This window comes from Pinus tabuliformis, chromosome 1_2 (assembly GCF_031772625.1).
Source record: "Pinus tabuliformis cultivar Carrire ecotype Pingquan chromosome 1_2, CPIR1, whole genome shotgun sequence".
Classification (NCBI taxonomy): domain Eukaryota; kingdom Viridiplantae; phylum Streptophyta; class Pinopsida; order Pinales; family Pinaceae; genus Pinus; species Pinus tabuliformis.
In genome coordinates, this window is record NC_142298.1 from 1,002,229,519 (window position 1) to 1,002,253,563 (window position 24,045).

The window sequence follows — 24,045 nt, forward strand, 5'->3', positions numbered from 1 at the left end:
TATAAAAAACAACAACATAGAAGAAAGAAGTCAAAATTTTATGCAAATGACATAAGAAACAACAGCATAGAAGAAAGAAGTCAAATTTTTATGCAATTTTGTTTCTTTACCGGTGTTTATTTTTTATCATCAACAAATGGCTAGATCATCTATTCATATTACCAAGAACCTTCGCGTTTGAGGGCATTGCCACAATGCCACAAAGCTCATTCTGATGATCACCGGGAAGGGAATTGTTGTGAGAGATGCAAATTGTTTCCATTGTTTCTCGAATGGACTATGTTCTTGCACTGATTATTGTAATGCTAATTGCAAATCGTCTCATAAAAAATAGTGTGACTGCAAGCATAAGCAATTACTTGCCTTTTGTGACAAGCATATGTTTGATAGAGAAAAATGGAAAAATGCAAAAGCAGAGGGGATTAGTAAAATATTTGATGTCTAATCTAGGGTGCATACATAGCATCGGTGTAATCTAGGGTGCATACATAGCAAAAACATACCTGGATAGTTAGTGACATTTTCATAAGACAGATTGAATTTCTACCTGATTCATTTCTTCATATCGGCCATAATTTTACAAAAAATGTCGAATAGGGGTTACATTGAGTATAGTATTGCTAGAAATTTGCATAATGCAGTGTTGTTGGGTGGTATGCCAATGGTGACACGTCATGTGATCATATTTCATTGATATAAATGGTATTTCGAGCATAATTATTTAAGGTTACGTGTGGAAGATTTCAAGAGAAGATATGCATGGCAGGTTCTAACTGCCCTAACATAATTCACCCAAAAGATACAAAATTTATCTGACAAACTGATTTATCTTGGACAATGTGATTGTTACATGAGAAGGCGTGCATTGGGCTTAAGATTGTAAAATATCTCATAACCTTTTCCAATATACTATAAATCAAGGCCAAGGAACACTAATGTAGGGAATGATAAACATGCGTAGAAGCTAGGACATTCATAACATAGTAAGAAGAGCATTCCCTATGGGGTCCTCTAGGTCAAACCCATTTCTAATTACATGGCCATGCACCTCGTTTCCTTGCTGCGGAGCTTCTAGGCCAGCACACGCACCAAGTACACTGGAAAAGGTAACATGATCCGCCTCTATAGCTATCCATTGCATCCAGCCATAAAGCCTTAATGCCTCCTGACAATACCCATTTTTAGTATATCCAACAATCATAGTATTCCATGACACCACATCCCATTCAGGCATTTTGTCAAACACTGTCCATGCATCCGCTACATATCAATATTGACTTGTTCGACTTACTCAGAAGCAGTCACTGAAGCTGATCATATAGTGCAAGAACTCCAGCCCTTACTACTCTTAACATAATATTAGTTGTTACTCCTCTGAAGAGGGCATGGATGCCCTCTTGGCGCACAATCTGTTGAAAAGCATGGACGGTGTTACTATAACTTGTTTCTAGAAAAACAGCTTGACAGAAAATTTTACGTGAGATCCATCATAGTTGCTAGAAGTAACATCACAAGCTCAGAACATGAGCAAGAATGTAGATTTTATGTCATATTTCTTACTTGTATAATGTCTTCAGCATGTCGTGTATAAGACAAAGAAAGAAAGTCAATGTTGTTGCGAACTCCCCAAGATGCAATAACCTTCAAAGTACAAACAACAGAAATAAATCAAATTACAAACCTTGTCATAATCAAATCACATGATGCACAATAAACTTTAGCACAAAAATAGACTAGTGCCCTGCAATTTGTAAGGTTACATTTATTTCATGAGATCAAAGCTTGAACTATCTAATATTTGAAGAGCGAGGGTTACCACAATTAGCAAATGCACAAATTAATTTATTTGACACTTTGATTTCATGTTAGTTACAAACTGCATGCTTTCAGTTTATAAGGTTTATCCTAAGGTCCTTGATGGATGCCAATACTGTCTTCTGACATTGCTTGATGAACATTTGACAAAGGATGAGAACAATGATGTAATTGAAATTCAAAGATTATGAATAAATAAGGAAGACCTTTATATAAGGGAAATTAACTCAATATGTTCATTTTAAAGATATGCTATCACCAATATTAATATTCATTAGGTTAGGGACAAATAGAAAATTAGCATTAGGTTTCTAACATCCAAATGGTCTCACCATTGTTTGAATTAAGCACTCCTAGTGATAAAAAGAGTGAAAATATGTTAAAAATTGGATTCTATAAGCTTCTAGAGGGCATTATGTTGTCAAAGATTGCCCGAGGTGAGAATTAATCAAGTGTCGGATACCCAAAAAATCAGCCATTGGATTTAGTAAACTACAAGTAAATCCTATTCAAGGTGTAAGATCGAATTTACCATAATGAGCATAGACAAACTAACTAGTGGACAGGTAGTCAAACAAACTATGTGCTTCTAAAGGAATTATGTCGTCAAATATTGCAGATGCCCCAAGGTGAGAATTAAACAGGTGGATGATACTAGAATTTGAATGTGTAACATCAAAGTTCCAAATGGTTAGTTTATAAAGAGAAAATTAGTAAGAAAGGAGCAGGGTAATCTTATATAGTTTCATTGGCTTCACATTTGAACATTATGTTGTTCTGAACCATGATACCCTAAATTCATATATTAATTCAATGGATTTCATTAAACAATGCCCTATCCTTGAAGCAAAGTAATAGAAGAGTACTGCCATTTCACCCAAAAGATACAAAATTTATCTGGCAAACTGAATTATCTTAGACAATGTGATTGTTATATGAGAAGGCATGCATTGGGCTTAAGATTGTAAAATATCTTATAACCTTTTCCAACTTAGTCTGACCATATCCCTTTACAAGATTAGTCCATGACACCACATCTCTTTCAGGCATTCTATCGAATAATTGTTGTGCTGCAGAATTGTGCACAAAAGTGCACAAATTCTTACGAATTCTAAGAATTATGTTAAAATTGAAACAAGGCAAGGTGCAACCATTTGGTTTCCATCTCTGTTACAAGTATTCCATGTCAGAGCAGCTATCCATTGAATATATGATAGGTCTTGCCTCTGTATAGAGGCCCTTTTGGGCCATGATCCATTTTCCTTTGAAAATATTACATTTTCCTGCATCTTTCTTTGGATCGATCTGAATTGTCTCTAAAACCTTGCATTCAATCCTTTTAATATCTTGAATTTAAGACATTTTCTCTATGCTACTTCTTGTGTTTACACTACCGTTGTCAAAGAAATAGTGACTGGTATGGGACCATTTTTATTGTACAGGCAAGAACAACATGAAATTGGGTTTAGGAGCTTCAAGGCCATCAAATATTGAATTGAATGATCGTCAGGGATCATATGTACCCACAACTCTTTCAATCAAGGAAGATTGTTAAATTGAGAGAGAAGACATTAGAACAAAAGGGAAGGAAGACAACCAGTGCCATATCAACAACGATTTCTTTATGTGAAAATAACTTTGACTTACAAATCATAAGGCCTAAATTATACATATATGCTAAAACAATTTGTAGAGTAATATGGCAGCTTCATTAACTTGGGAAATAAACATGCCACTCAAAAATTAAAGGAATGGACAATGCCTTCATGTTGACTTCTGATTTTGAAACAAGGGAAGCTTTACACATTATTGAGAAAATACTCTGTCTACCTGAAGATAGAGGGACTAACTTAGCATGAAACCCCCATTTTCATCAAACACTTTCCTTTATCAATAAGAGAAAATAACATATCCAAGTGTTCATCAAGATCTTAACTTTATACAAAATCATACAAAAGTCACTGTTCAAAAGTATAGAGTTCAAGCAAGTACACAGATGATCTACAAGAGTCTTAAGGTTACATAAGGGTTGCAACAAAGATTGAAAGACCTATCGAACATGGGTAAAATTGCAGGAGAAGAAAATTTGTGCAGGGCTACCCAATTTGGGTAACACAAATATATAGAGGGAATATATGTAAACCTAGGAGGCCAAAATCATTAGAAATTGTATAGTAGGTGGTAGCTTCATAATATTAATTTTCACATGTCTCACTGTGAGCTAGAGACGAAACTGGTATACTTGAGGATTAGACATCAATGTCTGATCGATCCAATTTCTATGAAAACTCAAGAGTCATTTTTCCAACAACATAAAATATTACATTTTCCTGCATCTTTCTTTGGATCGATCTGAATTGTCTCTAAAACCTTGCATTCATTCCTCTTAATATCTTGAATTTAAGTCATTTTCTCTATGCTACTTCTTGTGTTTACACTACTGTTGTCAAAGAAATAGTGACTGGTATGGGACCATTTTTATTGTACAGGCAAGAACAACATGAAATTGGGTTTAGGAGCTTCAAGGCCATCAAATATTGAACTGAATGATTTTCAGGGATCAGATGTACCCACAACTCTTTCAATCAAGGAAGACTGTCAAATTGAGAGAGAAGACATTAGAACAAAAGGAAAGGAAGATAACCAGTGTCATATCCACAACGATTTTTTTATGTGAAAATAACTTTGACTTACAAATCATAAGGCCTAAATTATCCATATCTGCTAAAACAATTTGCAGAGTAATATGGCAGCTTCATTAACTTGGGAAATAAACATGCCACTGAAAAATTAAAAGCAATTTGCAGAGCAATATGGCAGCTTCATTAACTTGGGAAATAAACATGCCACTGAAAAATTAAAAGAACGGTGGAAAATAAGGAAGAAAGAAGCAGGGTAATCTTATATAATTTCATTGGCTTCACATTTGAACATTATGTTGTTCTGAACCATGATACCCTAAATTCATATATTAATTCAATGGATTTCATTAGGGATATTCTTTGAAACAATGCCCTATCCTTGAAGCAAAGTAATAGAAGAGTACTGCCATTTCTGTGGAAACAGTATATGTTCTGAACCTTCTTTCTTGATAAGTTAATGTCGGATATATGATCTGTTGGCTATTTATTTCTGTAAATGCTGTCACAGTTTGCTTCTGATATTTTTTCCAGTTGATAGACAACTTTCAAGACTTTTGCTGACTGCAAAACACAATTTCATGAACAACACACAACCAAACAAAGCAAAGCAAACTGTGTGAATGGAAAATAATGCCAAAGGGAAAAGAATAATCTCTGAAATCAGTGAGAATCTATGCCCATGCAACCTACAAGATTTGTACGTGCTTAATATTGGCATAAATTCTACACCAATTGGGCTTCACATAGACCATTTTTCTCAACCCAAATTTAGGTAACTCTTACATTTCCGAAATCTTCATTGATGACTCTTCCCTGGCCAGTATTCACTAATATCTGACTTGAAAACCTAGAAAAAAACAGTGAATTTTGACCCATCAACTGCAAAAAAAACTAAACCATTCGACATTACCCAATTGCAGTTCTATGTGCTAAAAATGAAATTGCAGCATTAAAACAATTCCAGTCAGTCATGACCATGGACCCTCTGTCTAAAATAATTATAACTATATTGGCAACTAACACAGTAATATCCATGCTTGCAATTACTTACGTGCTTATCTGTATCACTCAGTGTCGGAAGATCAATATGAACTTGAGTGGCATGCATTCTAAACAATGGACCAACAAGAGTTGCATTGTTTTTGACACAACACACTATATCTTGATCCTTAATCTCTGCAACCTGCAATCAGATCAATTAGCAGATATTTAACACTGGAACTCTATCTATATCAAGATAAGATGTGCAAATGTCCCTTTGCTAGGATATTCACAAAAACAATGTCAGAAGAGAATAGTTATTTAAGGCTGCGTGTAGAAGATTTCAAGAGAAGCTATGCATGGCAGATTCTACCTGCCCTAACATAATTCACCCAAAAGATACAAAATTTATCTGACAAACTGATTTATCTTAGACAATGTGATTGTTATATGAGAAGGCATGCATTGGGCTTAAGATTGTAAAATATCTTATAACCTTTTCCAACTCAGTCTGACCATATCCCTTTACAAGATTAGTCCATGACACCACATCTCTTTCAGGCATTCTATCAAATAATTGTTGTGCTGCAGAATTGTGCACAAAAGTGCACAGCTTCTTATGAATTCTAAGAATGATGTTAAAATTGAAACAACGCAGGGTGCAACCATTTGGTTTCCATCTCTATTACAAGTATTCCATGTTAGAGCAACTATCCATTGAATATATGATAGGTCTTGTCTCTGTATAGAGGCCCTTTTGGGCCATGATCCATTTTCCTTTGAAAATATTACATTTTCCTGCATCTTTCTTTGGATCGATCTAAATTGTCTCTAAAACCTTGCATTCATTCCTTTTAATATCTTGAATTTAAGACATTTTCTCTGTGCTCCTTCATGTGTTTACACTGCCGTTGTCAAAGAAATAGTGACTGGTACGGGACCAATTTTATTGTACAGGCAAGAACAACATGAAATTGGGTTTAGGAGCTTCAAGGCCATCAAATATTGAACTGAAACAAATATATAGAGGGAATATATGTAAACCTAGGAGGCCAAAATAATTAGAAATTGTATAGTAGGTGGTAACTTCATAATATTAATTTTCACATGTCTCACCGTGAGCCAGAGATGAAACTGGTCTACTTGAGGATTAGACATCAGTGTCTGATCAATCCAATATCTATGAAAACTCAAGAGTCATTTTTCCAACAACATAAAATATTACATTTTCTTGCATCTTTCTTTGGATCGATCTGAATTATCTCTAAAACCTGCCACTGAAAAATTAAAGGAATGGACAATGCCTTCATGTTGACTTCTGATTTTGAAACAAGGGAAGCTTTACACATTATTGAGAAAATACTCTGTCTACCTGAAGATAGAGGGACTAACTTAGCATGAAACCCCCATTTTCAGCAAACACTTTCCTTTATCAATAAGAGAAAATAACATATCCAAGTGTTCATCAAGATCTTAACTTTCTACAAAATCATACAAAAGTCACCGTTCAAAAGTATAGAGTTCAAGCAAGTACACAGATGATCTACAAGAGTCTTAAAGTTACATAAGGGTTGCAACAAAGATTGAAAGACCTCTCGAACATGGGTAAAATTGCAGGAGAAGAAAATTTGTGCAGGGCTACCCAATTTGGGTAACACAAATATATAGAGGGAATATATGTAAACCTAGGAGGCCAAAATCATTAGAAATTGTATAGTAGGTGGTAGCTTCATAATATTAATTTTCACATGTCTCACTGTGAGCTAGAGACGAAACTGGTATACTTGAGGATTAGACATCAATGTCTGATCGATCCAATTTCTATGAAAACTCAAGAGTCATTTTTCCAACAACATAAAATATTACATTTTCCTGTATCTTTCTTTGGATCGATCTGAATTGTCTCTAAAACCTTGCATTCATTCCTTTTAATATCTTGAATTTAAGTCATTTTCTCTATGCTACTTCTTGTGTTTACACTGCCGTTGTCAAAGAAATAGTGACTGGTATGGGACCATTTTTATTGTACAGGCAAGAACAACATGAAATTGGGTTTAGGAGCTTCAAGGCCATCAAATATTGAACTGAATGATTTTCAGGGATCAGATGTACCCACAACTCTTTCAATCAAGGAAGACTGTCAAATTAAGAGAGAAGACATTAGAACAAAAGGGAAGGAAGATAACTAGTGCCATATCCACAACGATTTTTTTATGTGAAAATAACTTTGACTTACAAATCATAAGGCCTAAATTATCCATATCTGCTAAAACAATTTGCAGAATAATATGGCAGCTTCATTAACTTGGGAAACAAACATGCCACTGAAAAATTAAAAGCAATTCGCAGAGCAATATGGCAGCTTCATTAACTTGGGAAATAAACATGCCACTGAAAAATTAAAAGAACGGTGGAAAATAAGGAAGAAAGGAGCAGGGTAATCTTATATAATTTCATTGGCTTCACATTTGAACATTATGTTGTTCTGAACCATGATACCCTAAATTCATATATTAATTCAATGGATTTCATTAGGGATATTCTTTGAAACAATGCCCTATCCTTGAAGCAAAGTAATAGAAGAGTACTGCCATTTCTGTGGAAACAATATATGTTCTGAACCTTCTTTCTTGATAAGTTAATGTTGGATATATGATCTGTTGGCTATTTATTTCTGTAAATGCTGTCACAGTTTGCTTCTGATATTTTTTCCAGTTGACAGACAACTTTCAAGACTTTTGCTGACTGCAAAACACAATTTCATGAACAACACACAACCAAACAAAGCAAAGCAAACTGTGTGAATGGCAAATAATGCCAAAGGGAAAAGAATAATCTCTGAAATCAGTGAGAATCTATGCCCATGCAACCTACAAGATTTGTACGTGCTTAATATTGGCATAAATTCTACACCAATTGGGTTTCACATAGACCATTTTTCTCAACCCAAATTTAGGTAACTCTTACATTTCCGAAATCTTCATTGATGACTCTTCCCTGGCCAGTATTCATTAATATCTGACTTGAAAACCTAGAAAAAAACAGTGAATTTTGACCCATCAACTGCAAAAAAAATTAAACCATTCGACATTACCCAATTGCAGTTCTATGTGCTAAAAATGAAATTGCAGCATTAAAACAATTCCAGTCAGTCATGAACATGGAATTCAAATGGGAAACTTCAAAATAAATCATTCCTATACATTAAACTTGAATATAAATCTATAATGATGACTAAATATAATCCCTCATATGAATGATGCAGGTTTTGTTTCTGGTGGATCCACAACGGAGATGTCAAGCAATTCGTCTATGGTGGTGTGCTTGTACTCTGGATACAGTTCACACGCCTCCAGGTCTTCCTCTCCCAACTCAAACTTTGTCTGCTCTCCTTTCACAAAAATGTTGTGCAAAATCGAGACAGGAATGTTCTGCTCTGGACGAGGCAGAGCTGCACAGACATAAATCTCATGTTACATGTTTAAAATATGCAGTTAACAGCAGGTTTAAAGATTAAGCGTGGATGAAAAACGAAGTGATAACTGTTATCTTACTCTCTGAGAGTCTAACCATCTCGGCTTCGGGCAGAAAAACTCTCTTCAGACTTCTTCCAATCTTCTTTTCCCACAACGAGACGAGCTCACTCTGGCAGATTATGTTGTTTGGTGGCCTGTAAATCACAAGCCTATTCATTGTTCTGGGATCGTTTGCCATCATTATCGTGAGAGCTGCAATGTCCTCTTCTGAATTCATAAACGCTGCACAGCATAATCACCATGTAATTAGTTTTATCTTTCAGTAATACTCAGCCACCACATATTAATAGTTCCTTGTTTGCAACTTAAAAGCAATTTCATATGCAAAGAAAAGAGAGGGTAGATGCACAACCTTTGCTGAGACCATCCCCATAGATGACAACTTCCTCTGGCTGCGGTTTTTGACGGGGATGAAAGAAATAATCAATAAAATATATGGCATAAGTATTTGCAGAAAAGAAGGTGAATGGAATGCTGGCCTCTTCAATGGCCCTGCGAATCTTCCTTTTATTGTCACACACTCTCTGAAAGGGAGGGAGAGCTTGTACTGTGTCGACCTCGTTGCCAAACTCTGAGGGTAAGAACCTCTGCATCAAAAAATGAAAATAAGAACCATTCACACGAATACATATAGATATAAAAGAGATCTAATCGAAATCCCTAAACGTTGGAATGTTTAGAAGTATTTAAATATAAAGGCACACAGATCCTACTAGCTTGGTTCATTTTTTGAGTTGTTTATCTTAGACAAACAATAATAGTGTATCTACCTTTATATTTCCAATTCCAACATCCTTAATGGCGTTTATGATATTAAACTGATCCAAATGCTGAGGAATGGCAACTGCGGATATCACTATGTCTACTTGCTTGATTGCATCCACAAGGCTGTTGTGATCATCTAAAGATCCCTGCTTACCAAATCCCAAATCCATTAGCCTTCTTTTGCGGGTCATAATAAATACAATTTTAATCCAAATATGACCAGAAACGAAGAATATAATATCGTGGAATATTCACTTACTTGAAGAATATGAATGCCAATATCTTTGAATTGCTGAAGTAACTTTGCCTTGAAGGAATCAGGGGCAGCTGCTGTAGCAGGACGGACAAGAACGTAGGTTGGATAGCCCTGTGAAACGCTGGCTTTTGCCATGTATTTCCCAATGTATCCCGTGCCTCCTATTATCAAAACCCTATTAACAGAGTCCTTGAGCCCTGTCATCTTGCCACTTTGAATTAATAAAATGTCAGCTAAAGAATTCAGCGTAGAATACTCTCAACACCTCACAATATAGATCTTGATAGACCTACGTATTTATAAGGACGAAGGTGTGTCACATAGCATAGCATAGATTCCGTGGTTGTCCATATTTCACGAAAAAAAATTGCCGAGCAGAACGTGGAAAATAAAGTCCTGAAACATGCCAATGTCATATATATATATATCTAACAAGTCATGCTAGTTTATATGTAGATATCATGTGTTAGTTTACTGGTGAAGGTTATAAGGAGAGGTTATTTTTAATCAAGATACATGATGTTTATCTATAGACATTATGTGCTACTTTACACATGTTTCTTTTGTGTGGGATAAAAATTAGTTGCCGAATCACTTCTATAGGCACTTTTTCGATATTTTGATACTTTGATATTTTGTGTGGGATATTTTTTTGATACTTTGATATTTTGATACTTTGGTAATGTGTGGTGGAGTCACTTCCCACTTTAGCATCCCAAGAATCCTGACATGTCCCATGTGTCAATTCAATTGACATGATTTCTTGGTTTTTGGTATGTTTCATGTGTTAAAGCAACTGACATGATATTTTTGGATTTTGATTCGTAGGAATTGCAGGTGCAGTTACAATTCACGTGATCTTTTTGGTGGGTGGAAATCATAGGTGAGTTGCAATTGATGTTTATAAAATTAGTATTAATTTTCTTTCATTATAAACAAACGATTAATTTACAATTTAAATAAATAGTAAGACGTTTGATTTAAATATTGTTAAAAACAATATATTGAATTAAATTAGAAAAAACATGTTTTTTTTGGGTAAAGAAATATTTTTTTTTTATAAAAAATGAAATTGTGGGTTTACTCGTAAGCTTATACCTGAGGTATTTTTGCTTGCAGAATATAGTTCTACATTTAACAACTCCCCATACTTGAGATGTAAATAAATACTATTCAAAAAATAAAATTTTGATTTTATTTAAATAAATTATAATTCTTAGATTGTTATTTTTGTTATTATATTATTATTTCTCTTAGGAGACCAATTTTACACTACAAACCATAATGAAATGCACTCCTATAATGAGATGCATAATTTAGCAAGTTATATTTAAATGTAAACTAAAATATCAACACATTAACCATGAATAGATGCAAGACAAAGACATTAAATTTAAAAACCCTATCAAGGCATTGAAACCAAGAGTTTCTTTAATATACTCTAAAATCTTTTAAATATATATTGAAGAAATACACTAATTCAACTTATTTTAGTCTAAATTGAAAAGATACACTAATTCAATTTCTTGGATCGTTAATATTTATATTATTTGTAGCGACTCTATAACTCTTTACATGTTTTCCACAACTCTTTACATGTTTTCCACATTTGATGACTCATTTTTCAAAACCTTATACAATTTTTAATGGTTGTTGTATGAAAAGTGGCCATACTTCTAGTTTAAAATATTATGGTTTCATCTTAATAAACCATTATGCATTAAAATTATACATAATTTCCCTATTTCACAATGAACAAAAGTTTGGAAAGCATAAAGTTTCACTGAGAGACAAGTTTTTCCTCCAAGCAACATGTCATGACACAAAAGAAATGTGATATCTCATGGCCAAAGATGTTTTATGTATAATACATATTATATCATGAATACAAATGTTTGAAAAAGTGTAATGTGTTCCATAATATTGTAGCAGTGACAACCACCCTCCAAAATTTTTCCTTTGCTTTGTTTTGGAGTCTCTGTCCTCACAATCTTAGCAACATGTCTTGTATTTCTTAGGTACTTGTGTTCATTCAAGTTTATCTTTCACTTTGAAGCTTGTGTTCATTTACTTGATTTGTTGACTAACTATAAACTAACCCCGTGACTTGGTTTACATCCGGTTCTTGCGTTGTCTTAGAAAACTATGCAATCCTAGAGGGAAGCTTGCCTTGCCCTCAAGAATTGCACAGAGCATCCCAACAATCAACCTTACTCTTCAAAATTGTGTAGATCATACCGATAGTGAGCTTTGGCTCAAAAATTGCATAGACCCAGCTGACAACATATCTTCAACTAGGAAATTGCACAAACCATGAGAGGCAGTGAGAGCAACTCAACCAAGGAATTGTGCAGAAGCATTCCATCAGTTGTTGTCTGACGCATGTGTTGGCAAGTGCTTGGTTCCCTCCAGAGTTGCACAATTTCTCCATGCATGCATGGAAGCCTTTCCCGAAAAAGAAAAAAGAAAAAACAAAAAAGCATCCTTAAAAAAAAAGAGATCTATTTTTAGCAATGGGAATTACACTCAAGCCATTTTTAGAAACTTCCCGCCACTTGTCACTTTTTCCTAGACTTTTGGCATGCACATCACAAACCCCGAATCTAGAAAATCTATTTAATAGATGCCCCAGAGCTCATTCTACGCATTCTATCTTGGAGCTATGGAATTCCCAAAGCATCTAGGAACCTCCGGCACAATCGACACACCTTTTCTGAGTAAGTTTTCCTTTCCAAGTCTTCTGCTTCTTTTTATGTCGCTTTTATTTCCTTAGCTTCTGCGAGTGTTGTTTTGCATGTTGTGCTAAACAACCATTGGTGTTTTAGTTTTTTTTTAACTTGTAGAAGTGTTCTTTCAAGTTTTGCATTGTCTTTCTTAAGCGTCGCATGCATAACATTTTTTTTCACTAATGGTCGTCATTGTGGTGACTCTCCCCACTATCTTCATTGTTCTTCTGTTTAACTAATTCCTGCAGTAGTTTTGATTGCATGCATGAACTCTCACTCTTATCTGCACCATACTTCGCTCATGCATTTAGATCTACTTGTTTTCAAGTTGTCCTTGCACAAATCTGGTCTCCCTTGGCTCAGATTCTGCTTTGCTTGGCATATGCTGTGCATTCCTGGATTTCAAGGCTTTGCCTTGGCTCCTGGAATTACACAAAAGGTGTTTGTCAGTGGCCTCTAGCTATGCTTTGTGCAATTCTGGGAGACAATACCCAATCTTACCCACTGGGATTGTGTAATGTGCAGTCCCATCCAGTAGTCAAAATAGACTGAATTGTGCATTGTGCAATTCCAATCCATAGTTAGCCTCACTAGATCACACTCTATGAAGTTTTAGTCAGCAACAGGTCTCATTGGTAGCTGGGACTACACAACGCGCAGTTCCAGATGACAATCTCCCAGCCTCTGAGAGTCACTACTATGCAATCTTACCCAACAGTTAACCAAACTATTGCATGCTTGATACTTGAAGTGCTTCGTGTTTTTTAAACTAAAATTTTCTTATTGTGAGAGTTTGATGTGTCTCTAGGTACATCAGTTGTTGAGCAATCTCTCAGTAGTCTCTCTTGTGTTAGTTTAGAAGTCATGCTAATGATATGTAGGTATGATGTGTTAGTTTAAAAGTAAAGGTTATTTTTCACTAAGAAAAGGGTATTTTTCACTAAGAAAAGGTTATTTTTCACACATACACATTTTGATATACTCATTTTCAAGTTTCCCTTGGGAAGATCTGGGCTACCTTCACTCAGATATAGGTTTTCTCGGCATGCACTACACATTCCTGGATCTCAAGGCTCTACCTTGGCTCCAGGAATTACGTAGAAGCTGCCTTTCACTCGCCTCTTACTGTGCTCTGCACAGTCTTGGGAGAAAGTGCCAAGTATTTCCCATTGGGATTGGGAAATGCACAATCCCATCCAACAATCAAGCTAGACTGAATTGCGCATTGCATAGTTCTAGTCCATAGTTAACCTCACTAGATTGCGCTTTGTGCAGTTCCAGTCAGCAACAGATCTGACTGGCAGCTGGGACTACGCAATGTGAAATTCCATTAGACAGTCTCCCAACCTCTAAGAGTCACTACTACGCAATATTGCATTACAGTCACCCATCTTCTTGTATGATCTATCATTGAAGCGCTTTGTGTTTTTTAAACTCACATTTGTTTGTCGTGAGTGCTGATGTGTCTCTAGGTACATCAATTGTTGAGCAATCTCTCAACAGTCTCTCATGTGTTAGTTCACAAGTCATGCTAATTATATGTAGATATCATGTGTTCGTCTATAGGTGAAGGTTATTTTTCCCTAAGGTTAGTTTTCACCTAGACACATGATGGTTATCTATAGCCATTATGTGCTACTTTACACATGTTTCTTTTGTGTGTGGATAAGAATTAGTGGTCGAGTCACTTCTATCTGCACTTCATATATATTTTGATACTTTACATGTGAAATTTTTGCAAAGGAATTTGTGCTGAGTCACTTCTGACATTAGCATCCCAATAATTCTCACATGTTTCAAGTGTCAATTCAATTCACATGATCTTTTCAGTTTTTTGTTTGTTTGATGCGTTAAAGAAATTGACATGATCTTTTTTGTTTTTGTTTGGTAGGAATTGCAGGTGCACTTACAATTCACATGACCTTTTTCAATGGTGGAAATTATAGGTGAGTTGCCACTCATGTTTATAAAATTAGTATTAATTTTCCTTCATTATAAATAAAATATTAATTTAAAATTTAAATAAATAGTATGATGTTTCAATGAAATATTGTTAAAACAATTATATTGAATTAAATAAGAAAAAGCATCTTTTTTGGGTTAAGAAATACATTTTTTTATCAAAAAAATTCTTTATTGTGGGTCAACACAAAAGTTTATACGAGATGTACTTTTGGATGTAGAATATAGTTTCACATTTAACAACTCCCCATACTTGAAATCTAAACAAATATCATTCAAAAAATAATATTTTCGTTTGATTTAAATAAATTATAATTCTTATATTATTATTTTTTCTATTATATTATTATTTTCCTTAGGAGACCAATTTTACACCACAAAATTCCCATAATGAGATGCATACTTTAGAAAGTTGTATTTAAATGTAAACTAAAATATTGACACATTAACCCTCAATTGATGGAAGACAAAGACATTAAATCTGAAAACCCCATCAAGACATTGAAACCAAGAGTTTCTTTTATATAATCTAAAATGTTTTCAATTTATATATTGAAGAAAAACACTAATTTAATTTCTTGGATCGTTAATATTTATATTATTTGTAGCCACTCTATAACTCTTTACATGTTTTCCATATTTGATGACTCATTTTTCAAAACCTTTTACAATTTTTAGTGGTTGTTGTATGAAAAGTGGGCATACTTTTAGTTTAAAATATTGTGGTTTCATTTCCATAAACCATTATGCATTAAAATTCTAGAGAATTTCCCTATTTCACAATGAACAAAAATTTCAAAAAGCATAAAGTTTCACAGAAAGACAAGTTTTTCCTCAAAGCAATATGTCATGACACAAAAGAAATGTGATATGTCATGGCCAAATATGTTCCATGTATAATACACATTATATCATGAATAAAACTATTTGAAAAAGTGTAATGTGTTGCATAATGTTGTAGCGATTACAACCACCCTCCAAAATCTTTCCTTTGCTTACACTGCTCATGTACTTGTGATCATTCAAGTTTGTCTTTCACTTTACAGCTTGTGTTCACTTACTTGCTTTTCTAAGTAACCACAAGCAAACCCTGTGATTGGGTTTACATTTGGTTCTTGTGTTGTCTTAGAAAACTACACACTCCTAGAGGGCAGCCCACTTTTCCTTGAGGAATTGGGCAGAGCAGCCCGACAATCAACCTTGCTCTCAAAAATTGCGTAAAGCATCCTAGAAGTGAACTTTGACTCAGAAATTGCACAGAGCATCCTGGAAGTGAGCTTCGGCTCAAAAATTTCACAGAGCATGAGAGGCATCTAGAGCCACTCAGCTTAAGAAATTTGTAGAAGCCTTCCATCAGCTGTTGTCCAATGCATGTGCTCACAAGTTGCCTAGTTCCCTCTAGAACTATGTAATTTCTCCATGCATGCATGGCATCCTTTCTCAAAGAATAAAAAATCAAAAAGAAAAAAACACCCCTAAAAATAGGGATCTATTTTTAGCACGAGGAGTTACACTCAAGTTAGTTTTAGAAACTTCTTGCCACTTGTCACTTTTTCCTAGATTTTTGGCATCCGCATCATAAACCCTGAATCTACCAAATCCATTTAATGGATTACCTAGAGATCATTCTACACATTTGATCTTGGACCTCTGACATTCCTGAGGCATCTAGGAACCTTCGACATAGTCAACACAAATTTTCTGGGTAAGTTTTGCTTTTCAAGTCTTTTGTTGTTATTTATGTCACCTTTGTTTGCTTGGCTTATGTGAGTGTTGTTTTGCATATTTTAATGAAAAACCAATGGTGTTTTAGTTTTTTTTTAACTTGTAGAAGTGAAGTTTCAAGTTTTTCATTACTTTTCTTATGCGTCACATGCATACCATTGTTTTCGCACTAACAGTCACCATTGTGATGACTCTCTCCACTAGTTTCATTGTTTGTCCATTTGACTAATTCCTATATTGATTTTGATTGCATGCATGATCATTCACTCCTATTTGCACCATACTTTAGTGATGCATTCATATCTACTCTTTTTCAAGTTTCCCTTGGGAAGATCTTGGCTACCTTGGCTCAGATCTAGCTTTGCTCGACATGCACTATGGATTCATAGATCTCAGGGCTATACCTTGGCTCCAAGAGTTACACAAATGTTGCCTGTCATTGGACTCCAACTGTGCTCTCCATAGTTCTGGGAGACAATGTCTAGTCTTTCCCACTGGGATTGCGTAATGCGGAGTCTCATCTAGTATTCAAGCTGGACTGAACTAGGCCTTGCGTAGTTCCAATCCACAGTTAGCCTCATTGGACTGCGCTATACCCAGTTCCAGTTAGTAATAGGTCTTAATGGAAAATGGGACTGCGCAATGTGCAATTCCATTTAATAGTCTCATAGCCCCTGAGAGTCACTACTACGCAACCTTGCCAAGAAGTCACTGAGCTTGTTTAAAGATCAATCCTTGAAGTGCATTATGTTTTTTAAACTGACATTTGCTTGTTGTGAGTTATGTTGTATCTCTAGGTACATCATTTGTTGAGCAATCTCTCAGCAGTATTTCCTGTGTTGGTTCACAACTCATGCTAATTATATGTAGATATCATGTGTTAGTTTATAGGTGAAGGTTATCTTTCAAAAAGAAAAAGTTATTTTTCACCAAGACACATGACGATTATCAATAGACATTATGTGCTACTTTACATGTGAAATTTTTGCATAAGATTTTGTGGTGAGTCACTTCTCACTTTAGAATCGCAGGAATTATGACATGTTTCATGTGTCAATTCAATTCACATGATATTTTTGGTTTTTGGTTTGTTTGTTTTGTTAAAGAAATTGACATGATCTTTTTTGTTTTTGTTTGGTAGGAATTGTAGGTGCACTTACAATTCACATGACCTTTTTCAATGGTGGAAATTATAGATGAGTTAAAACTCATGTTTACAACTCATGTTTATAAAATTAGTATCAATTTTCCTTCATTATAAACAAAAGGTTAATTTACAATTTGAATAAATCATATGACATTTCAATTAAATATTGTTAAAAACATTATATTGAATTAAATAAGAAAACAAATGTTTTTTTGGTAAAGAAGTACATTTTTTTATAATTAACAAAATCCCTTATTGTGGGTCTGCTCAAAAGTTTATATAGGAGGTATTTTTGGATGTAGAAAATATTTTCACATTTAACAACTCCCCACTAGAAATCTAAATAAATACCATTCAAAAATAAAATTTTTATTTGATTTAGATAAATTATAATTCTTATATTATTATTTTTTTCTATTATATTATTAGTTTCCTTAGGAGACCAATTTTACACCACAAAATTCCCACAATGAAATGCATTCCCATAATGAGATGCATACTTTAGAAAGTTATATTTAAATTTAAAGTAAAATGTCAACCTATTAACCATCAATAGATGCAAGACAAAGAAATTAAATCTAAAAACCCTATCAAGACATTGAAACCAAGAGTTTCTTTAATATACTCTAAAATATTTTAAATATAAATTGAAGAAATACACTAATTCAACTTATTTTAGTCTATATCGAATAGATTTTTGGAAACAATACTGAGAGGGGGGGAGCGGGTGATTCACTATTATCAACTTACTAACTTTTTCTTTTCATAATAAAATGTATATAGCTACTTCAGTGAAGGGAACTCGCATGTGCACATAACTGTTATTAAGGCAACCGATGTATATCCAGTGAACTTATGATTTAGTTAATTCATTATCTCTTGATCTTTAATAAGTGCATCAATACTTGATCTTGATCTTTAAATAGTAACCAGGTGCAGTAATAACATAATAAGCAATCACACATAAGCAACACACATGAAAAGCAAGATTTAACATGGAAACCCAATGCAAGACAAAAACCACATGTTGTTGTTGTCTTTGTCTCCTTTTAATATAAGAAAAACATGTTTACAATATTATATTGCTGCAAACTCATACCAGTACATAGGCACCCACCTGCAAAAGGCTACAAGCTTCTCTCATTCTCCAACATCTACTGGAAGGGAGCTACAACCCCCTAGCTCTTTTACTAGTCAATATGTTTACTTTTACGTAGGTGTCATCCTACAAAAGGCTCCAACTTTCAATCATTTTCCTGCTGCTACTGGAAGGGAGCTCCAACCCCTGGCTCTTGTACTAGCTGATATGTTTACCAGTATGTAGGCATTGACCTATAGAATGATATGACCTTCTCTCTTCCTCCAGGGACCATGCTTCATAAATATTCAGAATGGATACTCCTTGCACACAACAACAAAACATGAAGGTCACGTTTCATCCAATTTTCATACTGGACCCATCAGCAAAATTGAAGCTCAAAATCAATCACCATTGTAATATAACCATTCATTGAAAACCCGTCATCACTGAAGAAAATCACAACCAATCAATCTAAACATTCAGAACACTCTCCCTAGAACACAATCACTAGAACATAGAGAAAAACCCAAAACTCTGCATCAACATCTAGAACCAACTACAACTTCAAGCATCATATTTCATAATCTATACACTACTTCGAAGTACCTAACCAGCGTGTATACGTGCCTTCACCAAGGTGAACCAGTGTATAGATATGCAAATACTAACTTAAAACTTCATAGAGTTTCTGGACTTCAGTCATACCGAGATCATAACATTACATAATAAAACATGCATTAGCAATCAGATCTAGCCCAACTAATATGAGATCATTAGATGACAAGTCATTTCAGGTCTCATGATCCTGATCAAACATTGAATTTAACGTGAAGAAGATATTTCAGGTCATATCACAATCATAGCCCCTATAACATAAAATATACTTCAGATAGAAGTATTCTTGATAAACCCTTGCACTTGCAAACTTGACGTTTTGATCTTATCCTCCTTATATGGTTTCTGGCCTTTCTTAATACCTCAGACCCAAACAACACTTAGAACTTGTGGTATTCTTGGATAGGATCAAATAGTTGTTACTCCACTCAATATTGTGGGTTAATACCATGGTATTGACCCTTGGTATTCTTTACTATTTAATTTCCTTGATTTTCCAACTCATACACGATTTTCCTCTTGTAAAAGTGTGTGCATACGTATATGCACCTTTTGTTCTGTGGACACGCGTGTATGCGCTACCTTGACAAAGTGAAAAACCATATAATTCTTAAGACATTCTCTTTCTTCAACCTATGGAGTCTAATTTGTAATCCTTTTTTGTTAAAATTTTGCAATGTGAACTGTCATCTATGTGAGCTACCATCAAGGAAAACAACTGTATCATAATGCCAACAATCTCCCCCTTTGGATCTAATGGCAACCAAAACACCAAGGTAATCTCCCCTTTTAACATCAAGGGCAAAGGGTAGACAAAAATATTCTCCCCAGCAGGGATTCTCTACACATGCTGAATTCTCTGATCATGCTCCCCCTGAGCTTTTACCAGAATCTCTCACGGATGTGAAATAAAGTACATGACTCTATCACTCAAATAAGGGAGTATGGCCTTCCTATCATCAATGACTTATACATACATCAATCACCCAACCAAGTCGTGATATATCAAATGTTCATACATGATTAAAAAATTTGCAATTATTACATCATCATTCCCATGCATAGTGGGGTGACATCATACATTTTTACATGACCTTTACATCAAATGATATACATGACATTTATAATGTAGGTTTTAACCCTGTACAAAAATTACTTGCATATGAATTCTAAAACACAGAAAATAAACAATGCGAGAGCATAACACATAAAACACATATACATAGAGATTTTCCCTTGGATCCCAAAACCGAGACTACTAGCTTGAATTTTCATTATATTCCTTTTAATGTTACAATACATATTTATACATGCCTAAGCATCCAATACCATGGACTGAAAACCATCGCGTCCAAAACCATGGACCGAAAACTGTCGCGTCCAAAAACATGTGTGAAAATCATGCACAAAACCATAGGTAGGGTTATGAGTACACCTCAAACCCCTTGTGAAACCCGCCGCCCCCCCTCACTACATAATCGGCGCAATGAAGGGGGGGTTCTGGTCCCCCTCTAACCCCCCAGTTAACTACGTGGGCTAGTCATGGAAATAATATAACACAACCCAACATTCTCCCGCTTGTTGTTTTCTTTCCACAGGGGGCCACAAGAGAGTCTAGTCATTTTTCTAGCCCTGAAATGCCCATTGTTTCTCTACACCAAGAGAACTTCTCAGAGCTCACATATTTTGTCAATGAATTTGCAGTATTCTTCAAAGTGTCCACCTTTACGAGCAACACCTTTTTGTCTTCTATCATATCCCTCACAAAGTGATATTGAACATCAATGTGCTTTTTCCTTGAATGATATGCAAGGTTATTTGCTAAGAAAATTACACTTTGGCTATCACATTCTATCCTTATAGCTTCCTGTACTAACCCCATACTTGAACACAATCTTTGTAATTAAACTGCTTCCTTGCTTGCATGAGTGGCTGCCATGTATTCTGCCTTTGTAGTTGATAGTGCCACTATGAATTGTTTCTTACTCATGCAACTGACTGCACCTCCAAATAGGTTAAACACATACCCGCTTGTATATCTTCTCTGATCCATATCTCCAACCCCGTTTGCGTCAACAAAGCCATGAATATCCAACACTTTGTCCAATCCTAGTCTTCCTTGGTAGCACAAACCATAATCACTAGTGCCACGCAAATATCTGAAAACCTGCTTCACTACTGTCTAGTGCTCCTTCCCTAGTTTTGACATAAACCTGCTCAATACTCCCACCGCATGTGCAATTTTTTGTCTAGTAAAGACCATTGCATACATCAGGCTACTAACTGTGCTTGCATATGGAACACAAGACATGTCCTCTTCCTCTTCTTGTGTCTTGGGATATTGTTTAGTAGATAACTTCACACCTATATGAATAGGAACCTTCACCGGTTTACTATCCTACATATTAAACCTCTGCAATATTGTCTCGACATGCTTCCTCTATTTTAACCAGAGCTTCCTCTTTGCTTGATCTCTTTTAATTTCCATGCCCAAAATATAGTTTGCAACACCAAGATCTTCGATGTCGAATTTGGAGGACAATTGAGTCTTCAAATCCTAGATAATTTCTTTGTCATTTCCAACCAGCAACATATCATCCACATACAAGACTAGATAAATAACATGGTCACCAATTAATTTAAAATACACACAATGATCTTCTTTGCTTCTGGTGAAGCCAAGTCCTTGTATAAATATATCAAATTTCTGATACCACATCCTTGGTGACTGTTTTAACCCATACAAATACTTCTTTAACTTGCATACCAGTTCTTTCTTACCCTTCACCACAAAGCCTTCAGGTTGCTTCATGTAGATTTCCTCTTCTAGATGCCTGAGAAGAAATGTTGTCTTCACATCCATTTGTTCTACCTCAAAATCAAAAGCAACAACAATAGATAAAAGTAATCTAATAGAAGTGACCTTGACAATAGGAGAAAAAATATCACCAAAATCAATTCTTGGCACCTAGGAATAACCTTTTGCTACCAACCGAGCTTTGTATTTCTCCACCTTTCCTTCTATATTTGTCTTCTTTTTGAACACCCATTTTTTGCTAATGGGTTTCCTTCCAGCCAGCAACTCCACCAGATCCCAAGCCTCATTTTTGTTCAAAGATGCCATTTCATCAACCATGGCCTCTTTCTAGAGTTTTCCATCCTCTGAATCCACTACTTCCTTCACAGTTCTGGGATCATCATCAGTAACAGAAAAAGAAAAATTTGAACAGAAAGCTGATGGACTATACCGTTTTGGCTGCCTTCTTTCTCAAACTAATCTTGTCACAGCCAGAGTTTGTGGCTCTTCATCTTCTAATTCCTCCTCTGATGTAGAGTCTGATTCTTCCTCGTTTAGCTCAAACTATATCTTCTCAGGTTCCTTTGGTTGGACTTCATGTTTAATAACATCTTTCACCTCTCTGAACACCACATCTTGGCTATACACAACCTTCCTTGTGACTGGGTTCCAAAGCTTATAACCCATTAAACCATCCTTATACCCCTAAAGATGCACTTTTCAGATTTACTATCCAACTTGGTTCGTTTCTCCTTTAGAACATGTACATATGCATCATATCCAAATACCCTTAGATGTGAAAGAGAGGGTTTCTTACAAGTCCATACCTCTTGTGGAGTCTTATCCTCCAACGCTGATGAAGGTGACTTGTTGACCAGGTAACACGCTGTATCCACTGCGTCTGCCCAGAATTCTTGTCCTAACCCGGCACCACTAAGCATGTTTCTTGCCCTTTGCATTAACATCTTGTTCATTCTTTCTGAAAATCCATTTTGCTGAGGTGTATATGTAGTAGCCTTCTACCATGATATACCACACTTCTTACAGAAATTTTCAAATTCCGTTTTGCAAAACTCTCCACCATTATCTATCATCAACACCTTTATTTTCTTCTCTCTCTGATTTTCCATGAGAGCCTTAAATTCTTTAAACCTGTCAAAGAATTCAGATTTCTTCTTAAGGAAATATATCCATGTGTTCCTTGATAATTCATCTATAAATGATACATAGTAGACAGAATTACCTAGTGATGGAACCTTCACAAGTCCAAACACATCATTGTGCACAGGCTCTAATATCTGTTTCGTCCTCTTACTACCAGAGGGGAAACTCACCCGATTCTACTTCCCATATACACAATTTTCATAGAAATCAAAATCCAGAGAGCTATTACTCATACCTTCTACCATACCTTTACCATGAAGTATTCAAACGCCCTTCTCTCCAATATGTCCAAGCCTTTGATGCCACAGCATGGTCTTTTCTCTAAAGACCACTAAATTTTCTGCTCCACTTTCAAGAACCACAGAACTGTTGCACCCATCAATAACAGTGCTACCTTGCAACTTGTGCAGAGTTCCAATCTAAACTCCCCACATCAATACCAGTTCTCCCTGAACCATTTTGTAGGTATCCTTCTCAAACACTATTTTTACACCTGCATCATCTAGCTTGCTTACAAAAATTAGATTTCTAGCTAATGTAGGAATATACAGAACACCCGGAAGTGTTCTAACCCTTCGACCTTGCAACTTCAACTTTACTTTTCTGCAACCAATGATTCTAGCCTTCCTGTCATCCCCCAAGAAGACATCACTACCATCATATCTCTCATACTCACAAAACCACTCTCTATGGGGACTAAAGTGAAAGGATGCACCTGAGTCAATCAACCATGCCTCATGATCTACATGTGTACTTGAAGAGGCCAAGTACACATCCCCACCATCATCTGAGGTGGTTTTCACAATTGTAGGAGGAACATCATCAGGTCCCTT

At 35.4% G+C, this 24,045-nt stretch overlaps 2 protein-coding genes across 2 annotated transcripts; both read right to left on the reverse strand.

Annotated features, from left to right (window-relative positions):
• Positions 1-293: 293 nt before the first annotated feature.
• Positions 294-5,635, reverse strand: LOC149209470 (pyruvate kinase 1, cytosolic-like). Its single transcript, XM_089396371.1, has 3 exons — positions 5,509-5,635; positions 1,561-1,641; positions 294-1,409 (listed from the first exon to the last, which is right to left on the reverse strand). Exons 1-3 carry the CDS (start codon positions 5,563-5,565, stop codon positions 1,302-1,304), a joined length of 246 nt encoding a protein of 81 aa, XP_089252497.1. The 5' UTR covers positions 5,566-5,635; the 3' UTR covers positions 294-1,301.
• Positions 5,636-8,457: 2,822 nt separating this feature from the next.
• On the reverse strand, positions 8,458-10,357 carry LOC149209471 (isoeugenol synthase 1-like). The gene is made up of 5 exons (XM_089396370.1): positions 9,999-10,357; positions 9,745-9,885; positions 9,327-9,561; positions 8,993-9,196; positions 8,458-8,889 (listed from the first exon to the last, which is right to left on the reverse strand). The coding sequence occupies exons 1-5, from the start codon at positions 10,197-10,199 to the stop codon at positions 8,687-8,689; spliced, it is 984 nt and encodes a 327-aa protein (XP_089252496.1). The 5' UTR covers positions 10,200-10,357; the 3' UTR covers positions 8,458-8,686.
• Positions 10,358-24,045: the final 13,688 nt, after the last annotated feature.

Coding starts and splice junctions, on each gene's coding strand:
- LOC149209470 (XM_089396371.1), bottom strand. CDS start 5,565: ATGCATGCCACTCAAGTTCATATTGATCTTCCGACACTGAGTGATACA. Junction 1,642..5,508: donor TGAGTGATACAGATAAGCAC/GTAAGTAATTGC, acceptor TGTACTTTGAAG/GTTATTGCATCTTGGGGAGT. Junction 1,410..1,560: donor ATGCTGAAGACATTATACAA/GTAAGAAATATG, acceptor GCTTTTCAACAG/ATTGTGCGCCAAGAGGGCAT.
- LOC149209471 (XM_089396370.1), bottom strand. CDS start 10,199: ATGACAGGGCTCAAGGACTCTGTTAATAGGGTTTTGATAATAGGAGGC. Junction 9,562..9,744: donor TTGGAATTGGAAATATAAAG/GTAGATACACTA, acceptor TTTTTGATGCAG/AGGTTCTTACCCTCAGAGTT. Junction 9,197..9,326: donor TGGGGATGGTCTCAGCAAAG/GTTGTGCATCTA, acceptor TATGCTGTGCAG/CGTTTATGAATTCAGAAGAG.